Source organism: Camelus bactrianus, chromosome 28 (assembly GCF_048773025.1).
Source record: "Camelus bactrianus isolate YW-2024 breed Bactrian camel chromosome 28, ASM4877302v1, whole genome shotgun sequence".
Taxonomy (NCBI): domain Eukaryota; kingdom Metazoa; phylum Chordata; class Mammalia; order Artiodactyla; family Camelidae; genus Camelus; species Camelus bactrianus.
The window spans coordinates 16,845,900-16,861,047 of record NC_133566.1 but is presented as its reverse complement, the minus strand read 5'-3'; the positions used below and the strand labels follow the sequence as shown (position 1 = coordinate 16,861,047).

The 15,148-nt window shown below is 44.1% G+C and overlaps 1 protein-coding gene across 9 annotated transcripts in view; it reads right to left on the bottom strand.

The window, feature by feature from the left end:
• Nucleotides 1-15,148, bottom strand: part of BCL2L11 (BCL2 like 11) — a 42,114-nt gene that overhangs the window by 21,733 nt on the left and 5,233 nt on the right. For 2 of the 9 annotated variants that reach the window (XM_074354670.1, XM_074354667.1), the window contains one exon: nt 12,541-13,174. The exons of the other annotated variants lie outside the window; for them this stretch is intronic. In XM_074354670.1, the coding sequence (XP_074210771.1) occupies nt 13,140-13,174 (35 nt within the window). In that variant the 3' untranslated portion in view covers nt 12,541-13,139. Of the gene's footprint in view, nt 1-12,540; nt 13,175-15,148 lie in introns of those variants that run through there. 9 annotated transcript variants of the gene reach the window in all.

Below are 15,148 nucleotides of genomic sequence, written 5' to 3'. Positions count from 1 at the left end.
AAGGAGCCAGAATCCAATACACACACACACACCCTCCCCTCCCCCTCTGAGTCTATTTTTCAATTCCATCATTTTATTTTTTGATAAATCCTCTATCAATTTCACTGGACCACTGCATGAAAATGAAAGAGATTAGAAATAAAATAAAGCCAGTGTTAGAACTCATAAAGCCCCTAAATCTGTTTTTCCTTGGTACACGTGTGTCAAGCCTGAGCAGTTGCATGAATTCAAGATGGTGCTTTATGAACAGCTGCTAGGATTAGAGGAAATAGCGAAAAAAAAAAAAAAGCTTGTGAGATGAAGCCAGCATTTTTATACTTCTTTCCACGCGTATTGCCCACTGCTTTTACACGGCTGTGAGTAAGAAAATTCAAAACAAGCTGCTTTGATCAATTTCCAGCCTGACCACTTGGAAGCTGTGAGTACACCAAGGCTGTGAAGCTGGAGAGAAGTCTAGAAACTAGCGTTCGTGATATCTTCCCCCTTTGACTGTTAACCTGCTTTTTTTTTTTTTTTACAATAAAATATGAATCTAAAGGCATCAAGATGAATGTGTTATGCCTTCTTACTCATTTACTACTCAACCTCAGAAGACCTGGTTATCCATCTCACCTGAGCTGTTCCCTACACACGCATTTTCTAGAAGCCAGTGATGTGCCAGGAGGAAAACCCAGACCCTGAGTTTTTATGTCTATGTCCAAGAACATACCCGGCTAACTCTCGGTGATAGCAGAAGCCAGCATCTTACACCAGGTGGGAGCCCTGTGCAGGGGCCTCCTGCACCATGATACCCTGGCGCCTGGCCTAGGACAGGTGCACACTTTCTCCTAAGGCACCTCAGTCCTCGCTGACGGGCACTAGGTACTGCAAAGTCCTCCTCCTGGGAACTGGAATGGTCCCTTCTAACCCCAACCCCAATCTTGATTCTGTCCCCTGGGGCTACAAAGACAATCTACAATCTCTCTCAATCATTATTCCTCTTTTTAATCAACAGAATTGCTACCACGTGCTCCAAATCTGGTCCTGAACCAGCTCCCTCCACATGCCTTTTGTGACGAGTCCGGGAAGTCCCTCCGTCACCACCTGGGTTGCCCTCGGAATGCTGCAGGGACATGCTGCCCTGAACGGCGTGCGGCTGCAGTCTGCACCTGGTCTGGCCCAGGGCGGGAGGACACAGGACACTAGCGCTACTCCATTTCCCTACACTGACCCTAGCCCCACTAAGTCTCTGGACAGCTATTTCTATAGTCCTACATTCCTTCCAGAAGATTCCAGAGGATTTGACTGTGCCAGCTTATTTTGAAAAACAAATTAAAAAAATAACCCCCATACCAAGTGCAGTCCAACCCTATATGCCCTTTGCACGGACAGTCGAGGCAACTTCCTAGCCAGACAACTTATTTCACCGTTTTACTCTGTCAAAACTATAAAAATGAGAAATTTCTTTTAGAGACCTTTTAAAAGTAAATATACAATTCTATACACTAATTCATGTAAGACCATTCCTTAGAAAAAAGTGTTAAAAGAAATCTGGAGTCACTAGCTTTTGGTAATTATCTGTTATTCAAGTGGAAAAATCAGATCTGGGGGAGGAAATGAGAATTTAGACTACACATATAAAAATTTCTGACTACTGCGTATGTGTGGCTTCCTCTATGAAATCTAACGCTGGCAGCAGGAAACAGGTGGTGAAAAATCTCTTCTCCTTAGTTGACAGGGTCTTAAATATTACTGTACTTCGTCTTAACGATAGTGAGGACCAAGGCAAGGAGCAAAAACAGAATCCTGAAAAGCTACATCTGAAACAATTTCCACATTAAAACGCGTAGAAGCCTGTAATTTTATTTACGTGGTTAAAACGTATAACAGCTATGCACTACATGAAGTGCTCATTTGTGAACACACGTATATGGTTATCGATAACACACCAGAAGGCGGAGGCATAATGAAAGCTTCCCACTCTTAAAGTCACAAAAGACAGCTGCCTCTTTTCATCCCACATTGTATCAAAAGAGAAACATTACACCTCAATTCCAGACACTATCTTGCATAATCACAAAGATGTAATCTCTGTGTTTGGACATTTGATGGTTTAAATATTTGCCCTCAAAACATACGTCTGCTGCAGTCGGGCTGTTTGACGCCTCCCTAGAAAACACCCAAAGCGTGTGCGTCTTGAGAGCACATTTATGCTGAAAGCGGGTTTCCCTCCTCTAAGGGACACAGGCAAACACAGCCCCAAAGTCTTTTGTAGGCAACCCAGCCGCAAAAAAGAAACGCTGTAAGAATCAAACACTGTGTAAAAAATCAGAAAACCGGAAGGCTAAAGCTAGCAGAGGATCTCAGCGCTTGGTGAGCGGTCCATCAGAAAGATGGTTGGAGCCCAGGTTCCTCCATCCACCACCAGACTGTACAAACCTCACTGAAGCCACCACCTGCCCTCCCACACCAGGCAGCAATCCCAGATCCTAGGTCTCCTCAGCAAATCATATAAATGCCCTGTCAATTGACACAGGAAAGAGGGACAGATTAGGGCAAGTGTGAGCATGCGATGTGCAGAATTCTGCACTGGAAGGCACCTGGCTGGGTGGTTTGAATGTCGTTTATCTGCTCGGGTTTGTGCATTCTTCCTACCCCTCCCCGATGCCCCCTCCCCTGCAGGGCGGACACAGTTGCTGGCCAAGCTCTGCTGCCCAGTGGGCTCATGTCCCGGGTGCGATGGTTTGGTGGGCCCCTCACTCAGAAACCCACCACTGCAGTATCCATCAGCCTGGGTCATCTGATACCCTGCAGCACCGCCTGGCCCGCAGCTGGGCTCTGACCACCGCAGACTGGCTGCCACATCCTCCTGTCTCAGGAGGACATTGGTTCCTAGCCAGGTGGAGGGACCCGCCCCGAGGGCTGGACAGTGTCAGCCAATGCTTCCACTCCAACACTTCCTACCAATCAGAAAAAAGGACCAGAGAGAAAACAAAGCATGGTGTATTGTATATGTCAGGGTTTTCCTTACAGAGAAAACAGAGTTCTAGGCTTACTGGTAAAACCCATGTGACAGAAACAGAACTGTGAGTACTTATCCAGTGCCCCAAATATCACTTGAATTCTATCCAAATAGACAAACACAGGCACTTCTGCTAGGTACCAACCATTTTCTTAAGTTGGCGAGTTGTTCTGACCAGTTTAGCAGAATTTATGCTCAAGTACAAGTAAAACTGAGGTCTAAATTCAAACACAGACTAACGTAGCATACACCCAGAATTCACTTCTAGCCTACTTTGCATTAAGGAATTTCTCAAGGGATGGAAAAAAACAGACAAACAAGAGACTTTCTTTTAGTCTCTTCCGCAGCACCACTTATCCTGCAGAAGAGGACCTCACTCAATCTAAGGCTGTGCAGTGTGGTCCCCTCATATGCCCCACCAGACGCACATTCATAAGAGAAAAAGGGGTCCCTTCTGCACAAGCAAGCTTCTGTACAAAATCTCAAATCACTCATTAAATCTATAAATTGCTTATTAGGAATCGGAATGGGAAACATGCTCTGGCCCAAGAACATGACTGATTTGGGGGAAAAAAGTTCCCAGAGCAACTCAGATAGTTGGGAATCATTGTGTTAAACTTACTTTAACACACACACCCTCTCAGGCTGAAATGGTTGACTCTGTTTTACAAAAATTTTAGTTCCAAAACCATTTCCACTTCTAAGGATGGGCTGCAAAGCCCAAAATAAAGGAAGCATCGCATCCTGTGCGGACAGTCAGGTACTCCTGCCGAAGGCCCGGGTTCACAGCCCCTGGCTCCAGCACCAGACACGGCCCTGAGCAGCCCTCACTCCCAGCCCCAGGCACGCGCAGCCGAGCATCCCTTTCCCAGGCGCTGGTCTTCTCCATCACTGCCTGGTTGGAGAACGGAGACCTGGTCCAGGGTAGCGAATGGAGGAAACGCAAAGTGAATCTGGGTTTCCCACAGGACACTGGGGATACCGACTCATCCTAAGCAAATACTTAAAACCACAAAAGCCCAGCAGCCTCTTACAAACTGGGCTTAAACTCGTCCACCAGGGGAACGTTTGTACAGACTGTTGGCATCAGTCAGCTCGCAGCGTGTGAAGAAAAAGTTCCCAAGGATTCATGATTCGCTCACTCAGAAGTAAAAACCAAAATCTTAACAATGGCCACAGGAGCATAACTTCCTCAAGCAAAACGGCAAAAAAAAGTGCTTTTAAAATTCTTGATTCTATTCAGGCAATGAATATTTCCCATGTTAAGTTAAAGAGCAAAACACCTCTTATTTTGAAAACAGTTGCAATAACTTTTGACTGTGGGAAAAAGTCATTTAGCCTATGTCTTAGGTCTCCAGATCATTTCTGCTCCAAATGCATGACTTGAACTGCAGTCAGATTTCTGCCAAATCAAATGGGCCGCTCCCCCTCCACAGGTGTCCTCGACACGGGCCCAGTTCAGACAAAGTCAGGTGCAGTGTGGGTTTCCAGATGTCTCTCCACGGTCCAAAGATTTGCCAAGGTTCTTCTCAGGGTGATGTGCAGGTTCACGGGCAGGTTAGGGGTGATTCAGATCTCCCCCACCCTCCCAGGCCAGTTTCTAGAAAAGATTTTCTTCTTTTCTGTTGTTTGTTTGTTCTGGGACTGGGAGGAGGGCCATCACTGGAGCTGGACCATGCCAGCACCCTGATCAGCTTCCATGTCTGTTGCTGAAGTCATCAATCTATGGAACTTTTGTTACAGCAGCACAGATTATGACACTAGGACATCATCAAGAACTTTATGAACTTTTTTAACTTAGCACTATGCTGGACTAGTCTTTTTAGCATCATTCAGGAGACAGTCTGGCCCAAGGACGTGTAATCATGTAGAGATTCTCCCACACCAGGAGGACTGCCGATAGGTTTCTGGTTGGTATAAAAAAATGCCGCAAGGAACCCTCTGCGTATACGTTTTCTGCCATCATTTCCTAAGAAAGGAAGGGACGTCAGGCCCTGTTCTGCGCCTGCAGAGCAGGGTGTGAGGGCGGGCAGGCGGCACAGGGCTTACAGCCCGGTGCATGGCATAGCCCGGCACAGGGCCAAGTCTGCAAGGTCTTAAAGGACAGATGTCTGCTTTGTGTCAACAGGACCTCCACCGAGAAAGAAAGCAGCCGTGCCCCAGCACGGGTCCTGGCCACCGACCAAGCGGAACGACCAGAGGACAGGGACCAGAAGGTGAAAGAAGCTGGAAACTTGGTCACAGGAGGGATATGCTGAGTCCGAGGCGGACCCAACAGAGTAGGAATGAAGACGACTGAGGGAGGTGGCGGCGGGGAGTGGTGGGGGTCCGAGGGGAGTCCTGTCCAGGACAGGCGGGGTGACCACACCAGGGGTGTGCAGAGCCTCGGGCACTGGGCAAATGCTCCAATTCAGTGGTTTTAAAGTAGGTCAGGGAGCAAGACATCAGACGGTCTAGCATTCAACTGGCAACTACGTGTCTCAGTTTCTCTTCAAATCTACCACCACAAAGGCCCTAAACACAAAACAAATCAATGGCTGATGGATCTCTTTTATCCTGCTTTACAGTCCAATCACACAGAACCACAGGACTTAACAGTTTCTTTAATGAGCAGTCCCCTCTGGCATGTGGACTCAGGCGTGAGTTACCCGTACATCTTCAGGCAGCAGGGTGCCCCGTCCTAGGGCACCGCCAGGATCACCCAACAGTAGACACTGCACTCACTACCTGAAGAAGTGTCCAGGATTATTGCTCAATCTCTTCCCAAAATTAAAAGCCCATTATTCCATACGTAGAGTAAAAACAAAAGGTAAAAGAGGTGTTTTCCAAAATTCTGAGTAGGATTTTGCAACCAGAGCTAATCAATACCAATCATAAATATTTAGTTAAAAGGAAATATAGATTTCTAGCTCCACTAAGGTGGGGTAGCCCTGCTCCCCCAGGTGGTCCTTTTTACAACTAAAAATTCTGGACTTAACACAAGCAGCAAGCACAGAAGACTGAGAAGGGAATGAGGGGTGGGCTGCCTGGGGACCACGGGGTGTGAGTTCCCCAGTCCCCTTCCATAGACCAGAGACAGGGCACTGCAGGGGCCTCCAATGCGATCTCCAACAGGCAGAGAAAAGATGCTCCAAGGAAAGTCCGTTCTCTTTAGCCCAAGGACTGGGGAGTGGGGGCCTCGCAAGAGAAAATCTTTTGGCCATACCTGCCCTACTCCAGCTGAACGGCCCACGCTGCCCGGCCCCAGCCCAGCAGACACGGTCAGTGCCGCCGCCAGGTGTTGGCAGGTTAGGCAGGGAGCGGATCTCCCAGCCCCTGCCCAGTAAAGCGGATGACGCTATGATTCCCCCTCCAGGGTGTCGTTATGGGGCCCAGCAGAGAGATGAGCCGCCACCCCGACTAAGCAGCGTGGAGGTGGAACCAGGCAGGGAGAGTGGCCACGACATGCGGACACCGGGACCTCCCCCCCCCCCCAACATCGGCAGGCCCAGCTGCGGGCCTGGCCTCCACCTCCACCCAGCACTGATGAGCACTGAGACAGAACAAGTCAGGGAAAGTCAGCACCCACCTCCCCGAACTCTGGGTAGGGAAGGCCCAGTGGGAAGCTTGAGGTTCAAGTACCACCCTCACCCCTGGCAGCAGCAAGACTGAATGAGGTGCTGGCAACCAGGGCTAGTGCCCACCGGTTCCCCAATCCCAGCCTCCAGAGTCAGCGGGACGCAGCAGGCGTGATGGACAATGAAGGGGAACTCACACCTGGCATCAAGGAGGGGAAGGAAGGGGAGCAAGCAGGGAGCAGAGAAGAGCTGAGCTCTGCCCCCTGCCCGCCCCCCCCACGCAGAAGCAAGGCCTGTGAGTCAGCCCTCCACCGCCTCCCCCTCCAGGCGTCAATGGTGGGGTGACCTTACACCCTTGACTAATGCCCCAATTCTGCTGGAAAGTAGCAGCAAGACCAAGTTGGGGTCTGAACATCCACCTCACCAAGCAGATGCAGGCAACATTTTAAAATTGAAAAATACAATGAAAGTAGAAAAGCAAAAACTCACTGGGTAAGGATCAATAATAAGGCAGAAGTGACAGAGAACAGAATCAGCAGACACAAGGCCAGATCAACAGAATTTTGTTTATCTGAATGGAGAGAATATACAATGAAAAATGAATAGTCTCGGGACCTTAAGACTGCAACAAAAACACTAACTCTTGCCATCAGAGTCCCAAAAGAGACAGGAAGGGACTGAAAAAACTATCCAAAGACATAATGGCTGAAAACTTCCCAAACTTGGCACAAAACACAAAAGCACAGATTCAAGAAGCTGGGTGAGAAATCCAAGACACAGGATAATTAAGCTTCTGGTAACTAGAAGACAAAAGAGGAGGGGGGACACAGCTCAAGTGCTAGAGCACATGCTTAACATGCATGAGGTCCTGGGTTCAATCCCCAGTGCTGCCTCTAAAATTAAACAGATAAACAAATAAACCTAATTACCTCCCCTCCCAAAGTAAAAGACAAAGGAAAGACCCTGAAAGCAGCCAGACAGAAATGACACATAACTTAAAAGGAGAACAATTCGAACAACAAAAGATTTCTCACCTGAAACCATAAAGGTCAGGAGGAAGTGGCATGTGTTTCAAGTACTGGGGGAGAAAACAGCTGTCAACCACAAATTCTATATCCAGCGAAAACACCCTTTGGAGCGAAGGGGAAATAAAGATGTTCTCAGAGAGAGAGCTCAGGATTGCTGCCAGCAGGCCTACCACTGAAGAAGGGCTAATGCGATCCTCTGAACAGGAAGGGAAGGGTAACAGAGCCTTAGAACTTCAGGAAGGAAAGAATATTAGAATAGGAAAAAATGGGAATAGATATAATAAACTAGCCTACTTCTCATGAGTTTCTTAAGACACATTTATTTGATGGTTGAAGCAAAAAATATAACATCATCTGATATGGTGCTCAATGTACACAGAGGAAATATTTAAAACAATTATATTTGAAAATTGGGGCAGGTAAAGGGACCAAAGGGAAGAAGGAAGGGGGCTACACAGCAGCTGAAGTCATAAAACAGTGACACCGTTACTACTGGTAGATTATAGTAAGTCACATCTGTATGGTGTAACACCTGGAGAAGCCACTAAGGAAACAACACAGAACAATGTATGTGTAAAACACGACCAAAAAAAATCAAGATGACAGCCTAAGAGAGTTCAACTCACAGTAAGGTTGAAAAAAACCAACACAGGAAACAGAAATACAAACAGAGGAAACAGAAAGATAATAACATGGCAGACTTCAGCACTAACATATCAACAATTACAACGTAAATGGTCTAAACACTTCATTTAAAAGATAGATCTGATGCAGTAGATAAAACACCACCATCTATAGATGTGCTGTACACAAAAAACTTACTTCAGATACAACACAGGTAGGCTGGAAGTGGAGGGATGGAAAAAGACATACCATGGAAACATTGTTAATATTTTTTACAAAAAGCAGGAATGGCTATATTAACATTTGACAAAGTAGATTTTACAGCAATGATAAAAGGATCAACCCAACAGGCAGACATGATAATTCAAAATGTGTAAGTACCAAACAACAGTGCCTCAAAATACACAGAGCAAAATCTGATAGATAGGAAAGGAAAAATAGAAAAATCCACCATTACAGTTGGGACTTGGGCAATGTCATGCTCTCTCAGCAATTAACAGAACTACTACAAACAGAAAACTAGCAAAGATATAGAAGAGCCAAACAACACAGCCAACTGATAAGATCTAATCGACAAATACATAATGGACCCGCCACCCAACAGCAGCAGAAGACAGGTTGTTTTTTTTTTTCCCCAAGCATTCTTGGGTCATTTACCAAAATAGACCATATCCTGACTCATAAAACAAACCTCAACAAATTTCTCTAGAGAGACTGGTAAAGATTAAAAAAATAAGAAAACATAAACCACCCATATTAGGAATAAAATGGGCTATCACAACAGATCCTGGATCCATTTAAAAGGAAACAATATAAACACTTTATATGCTCAAAATTCAACCACTTAGAAAAAAATGGACCAATTCCTCAAAACCCACCAACTACCAAAATTCAACCAAGATGAAATAGATAACCAGAATAGCCCTACAAACACTAAAAAATTAAATTTGTAATTAAAAACACCCAGAAGTGAAATCTCCAGGTCCAGGTGGTTTCACTATAGAAAGCTTCCAAACGTTTAAAGAAGAATTAATACCAATTTTACAGAATCTCTTTCAGGGTAGAGGAGGAGGGAACACTTGCCAACTCACTGTCAAGGCCTTAACCAGACCCTGACAGATACCTCTCATGAACTCACGTCCAAATACCCACAATAAGATGTTAGCAAATTCAATTCAGCGATTGATCAAGGAGAATTTATCCCAGGCCTGAAAGGTAGATTAATATTGAAAAATCAATTTAACACATCATATCAATGGGCTAACATAAGGTCACATGATCACATCAATTGATGCAGAATAAATGTTTTATAAAATCCAACATCCATTCATTCATGATAAAAACTCTCAGGATTCTGGGAATAAAGAGAAACTTCACCTTTTTGAAGAGCATCTACAAAGTATGTATGGTTAACATCACACTTGATGGTTAAGGACTAAAAGCCTTCCCACTAAGATCAGGGAAAAGGCAAGGATGTCTACTCTCACCACTCCTATTTACCATAGCACTGGAGGTGGTAGCCAGTGCATTAAGGCAAGAAAAATAAATGAAACACATACATGCAAGTAAGAAAGGAAGAAATAAAACTGTTGCCTATTTGAGATTACATGATTGTCTAAATAGGTCACCCAAAAATTTTACAAAAAAATTTCTTAAATGAATGAGTTCAACAAGGCTGCAGGATATAAGATCAATACACAAAAATGAACTGCATTTCCATGTACTAAAATGAATACAATGGAAACTGGAATAAAAAATAAACTACCGTTAATAATTTCTCCAAAATGAAATCTAACAAAACATGTACAAGGTCTGTACACTGAAGATTACAAAACCTAAAGACCTCAATACTTGAAGAGATATTCCTGTTTATGGATTGGAAGACTTAATAGTCAAGAAGCCAATTCTTCCCCAAACTGAATTACAGGTTTAACATGATTTCTATCAAAATCCTAGCAGGGGTTTTGGTAGGCGCAGACAAGCTTATTCTAAAATTTATATGAAAAGGCACAGGACCTAGGCTAAAACAATTTTCAGAAAAAAAGAAAGCAGCCTGAAGAATCACTCTACCCATTATGATGGCTTCATATACAATCACAGTAATCAAGACAATATGGTATGGACAAAGGGGCAGATACATTCAATGGAACACAAAAGAGAACCTAGAAACAGACCCACACAAACACACCAATTGATTTTTGACCAAGGGGCAAAGCCATTAGCTTGAAAAAGAATTACCTTTTCAACAAACGACGCTGGAGCAACTGGGCACTGTAGTCCAAAAGAATAAACAATGATCTCGATCTCACACCCAATACACCAATTAATTAACTCAACATAAATCAGAGATCTAAATGTAAAACGTAAACCTGTAAGACTTCTGGGGGTGGAAAAAACTAGGAAAAAATCTGGGGCACTTAAAGCCTGGTGAAGAGTTCTTAGACTGGACATCAAAGACATTATCCATGAAAAGAAAAACTGATAAAATTCACTTCATCAAAATTAAAAACTTTTGCTCTATGAAGTTAACAGGATGAAAAAGACAAGCCAGACTGGGAGAAAATATTTACAAATCACATATCCGACAAAAGCCTTGAGTCTAGAATACACAAGAACTCTCAAAACTCAAGAGTAAAACAAAAAACAACAAACAAAAACCCCAATTAGAAAATGAGTGAAAGACATGAACAACCATTTCACGGGAGAAGAGAGAAGGGCAAACAAACAAAATAAAATATTCAATGTCATTAAAATTACAATGAGATATCATTATGCAAATGTGAGGATGGCTAAAACACAAAATAGTGACACCACCGAATGCCGGCTAAGATCTGGAGAAAATGGTTCTCCCATACATCGCAATGGGAATGTAAAATGGTACAAGCCACACTCTGGCGAAGTGTCTGGCAGTTTCTTAAAAACCCAAACTACCATATGACCCAACAACTGTGCTTCTGGGTATTTCCTAGAGAAATGAAGACTCGTGTTCACAGAAAAACCCGCAGAGCACAGTTCACAGCAGCAGTTCCGTTGTCCTGGTTGAAGCCTTGGTGGCTAGTCTGATGGGAGGCTTCACCAGGAAGCCCGTGCCTATGGCCTTCAGCTGGCAGCTGCCCAAAGATGTACCAGAGGACAACGTGTAATGTCCTGTGCAGGCTGGCAAATGGCCCCCAAGTGCCAGGTCCCTGCCAGAATCTGCAAACAACCCAAATGTCCTTCAACAGGTCGATCGTTAAACTGTGGTACATCCAATTTTGGGTGGACGTCAAAGGCATCATTACGCTAGGTGAAAAGAGCCAGTCTCAAAAGGTCACATGTAGTATGACCCTATTTCTCTAGCACACCTGAAAGGACAGAAGTATAGATACGTAGCACAGATCACTGGCTGTCAGGGGGTTAGGGAGTGGGAGGCAGGTGGCTGTGACGCTAAAAAGGTCTCAAGAGAATCCTCAGGGCAGAACCGTTCTGGATCTTGACTGTAGGGATGGTCACACAACCTACACATTTGATGACATTGCACAGAAGTAAATACACTCACACACAGAAATGGAATGCATGTGAAATTGGTGAATTCTGCATAAGGTAGCTGGAATCTCTCAAAGCCACATGCTGGCTGTGATACAGTACTTGTGGGAAACTGGGTAAAGGACACACAGGATTTCTCTGTGTTATGTCTTACAACATGCGTATCAATCTATAATTATCCCCAAATAAGTTTTTTAAAAGACATAAAATTTAAACATGTCTACACAGCTATCAATCACTAAATTTTGTTTGGAACCAGCAAAGAAAATTTTCCCTCTCTTACCCCCTTCTGTCCCCACTCGAGACACACAAAGTGTACTTGTTTCTCCTGGTGTCCAAACTAGTGACCCTGGGGCTTGAAGGTCAGAGCCAGGTCTTCAGCAAAGAAGATTCTATCCCTGTCAGCAGACTCCAGGGCAGCCTTGAGGTGCCCGAGGGATCAAATCACTACGCCTTTTCAAAGCCTCATGTACATGGAGGTTAAAGAGGTAAAACAAAACTGAGACTCATATTTGCCTGCAGAATATATCAACAAAGCTCACTTAATGTTTAAGATGCTTACAAGATTAGAGTAGTTACTTTCACTCTTTTAAGTCAACAAAAGCAACCAAAGGAGCAAGTTCCACAGAAATGACGTGCTTTGAGTGGAAGAATAAGGTCTCGTTTGCTAACGCACCGGGCATGGCCTCGCTCCTCCACCTGCCTGGCCAACCCATCCAGTTAAAACAGAATGTCAGCCACAGATCTAATTTGACATTTTTTCCCAATAGGCACACTTTAAAAAGTAGAAAGAAACAGGTACAACTAATATCAAAAAATACTTTATTTAATAACCAACAAGTACATGAAAAGATGCTCAACATTACTAATCATTAGAAAGCTGCAAATCAAAACCACAATGAGGTATCACCTCACACCTGCTAAAATGGCCATTATCAAAAAGACAAGAGAGAAATGCTAGTGAGGATGTGGAGAAAAGGAATACTCAGGGCACTGCTGGTGGGAATGCAAATTAGTGCAGCCACTATGAAAGCCAGTATGGAGGTTCCTCAAAAAATTAAAAATAGAACTACTATGTGAGCCAGCAATCCCACTTCCCGGTATACAGCCAAAAAGAACTGAAAGCTCCGCAGCAGAGATATGCACACATCCATGTTCGCAGCAGCATTATCCATGATGGCCAAGAGATGAAAGCAACCCAAACGTCCATCAGCGGGTGGATGGATGAAGAAAATGTGGTCTATACATACAACAGAATATTCTCCAGCCTTAAAAACGTAAGCTGCTTCGCAGGCTACATGGATGATCCTTGAGGACATCATGCTAAGTGAATAAGCCAATTAGAAAAAGCCAAATGCTGTGCGATTCCACACGTCCGAGGTCCCGAGCTAAGAGTCGTCAAAATCAGAGATAGAGGGTAGAATGGTGGTTGCCAAGAGCTGGGTGGGAGAAAGAAATGGGGAGTTGCTTCAATGGCTGCTGAATTTCAGTTTCTGCAGGGTGAAAAAGTTCTGAGAACTGGATGCACAACGATGTGAATATACTTAACACGACTAAATATACACTCAGAAATAGCTAAGATGGTAAATTTCATTTTTTTTTACCACAATAAAAAATATATATTATTTAACTCAATATAGTTACAACATCTCGGCATGTAATATAAATATGACTGAGATATCTTATCTTCTTTTTTATATGCTAAGTCTTCAAACTCCAGTGTTTACTGACAGTGAGGGCACACCTCAATTTGGACCAGCCCCGTTTTAAGGGCTCAATGTTCACATGTGGTTGGCCCACTGGGCCTGTGCTGAGCTAGACTCTACCTGTCACCCCTACGTGACAAACCTTAGAATTGGACCAAATAACTATTTTCTGACAGGTGTTGGCAGGGTCTTCTTCTTGTAAGGACTTTTTGGGAAATCTTATTTGTCCTTAGTCGTCTCCATGGAAAGGGCAAAGCTCAAATGATTCTTAATATCTCCTAAGCACCTCCTCCTCCTCAGGCCAACTCAGAGAGCTCACAGTTTACAACAGGGGCCAGTTACCAGCTCCAAGCAAAGCAGGCACAAGCCGTCGAGGGACAGACTCGAAGAACAACACAATTCAGTCACCCCCGCCCCATGAATTCAGCCATGCCAGGGAACAAGTACAAAGTTTAAGTCATTTACCAGAATGATGTATGAGAGTTGTTAATAACAAGCACTCACCCATATCCTGACCTTTCTCAACTCTTATCTGCAACTGCTTTGACTACATCTCCAAAGCATGGATTTGTAGAGAATTCAGTACACAGCGTGTACTAAAAACACACATGGCCAAGCACACTCCCCAGAGAAGGCACTCAGCCAAACACCACCTTGGCTGGCGATTTTTTAGAACATTTTTTTGTCATTGTTTTGTTTCGCCTTTTTGGGGGGGTTGGTAATTAGGCTGTTTTTTTCTTATTCACCCATTCATTTATTTAGTGGAGGTACTGGGGATTGAACCCCAGACCTTGTGCGCACTAACCACGCGCTCTACCACTGAGCTACACCCTCCCTGCCCCTCATCAGTAATTTTGATTAGAACAATCAGCTCTTCATGGATTAAGAGAGCATTTGTCAAGCTAATCCTCCCAAGATGTAAAAAGAATAAAATCTGGTGAAAGTGAAAAGAACTGTCTCTCTCACAAAGAAATGTAATACTCTTTGAACATATCTTCAGAAAAACTGAGGCTATGGAGGAAAAACATGAAAACTTTCCTGGTACAAACATCTAACTGCTGCACGTCCCAGACAAGAATTTACACTCTCAGTAGAACAAAGATCAAGAACAAAAGTGCAACACACGCTGCTCTCTACCCCAAGTCACTCCACAGAAAACGGTTCTGTGGATGAAGGAAGCCCCAAGGAGGACCTCTTAATAACCTCACATTTGTGCTGCACTGGCTGAAACCAATCATAATGACCTCTTTGTGAAGAATGTCTTTTGCAGTTAAGTTATCAAAAGCTTCACTGAAGATCTTAATGGATACGGCTGAGTAAGGAATACTAAACACGGCTGTAAAGGGGAGAAGACCCCCAAATTTACCAACTCGGCGTATTTCAGTGGTCTTCAAGCACTGGACTATTGTAAGAATAGCCAGGAAGCAAAGTTATAGACACCAAACAGTGTACATTTTATTCTTTAACGCACTCACATCTGAGTCCCCGCCTCCTACCAGCAGTCCCCCTCTCCACCCCTCTCCCCTCCCCAAACAAGTCTCCCAAAAACTTAACACTGAAAACTTACCTTGGTGCATTAACTTCAGACAAACTCCTCACAGCTTATCATTTAATCCTATGCCTTAAACTCTACGTTATCACACCAATCTACTGGGATGTAGTTAATACTATAAAATTACACCTCAGGATCCATTACTTTATACTTCA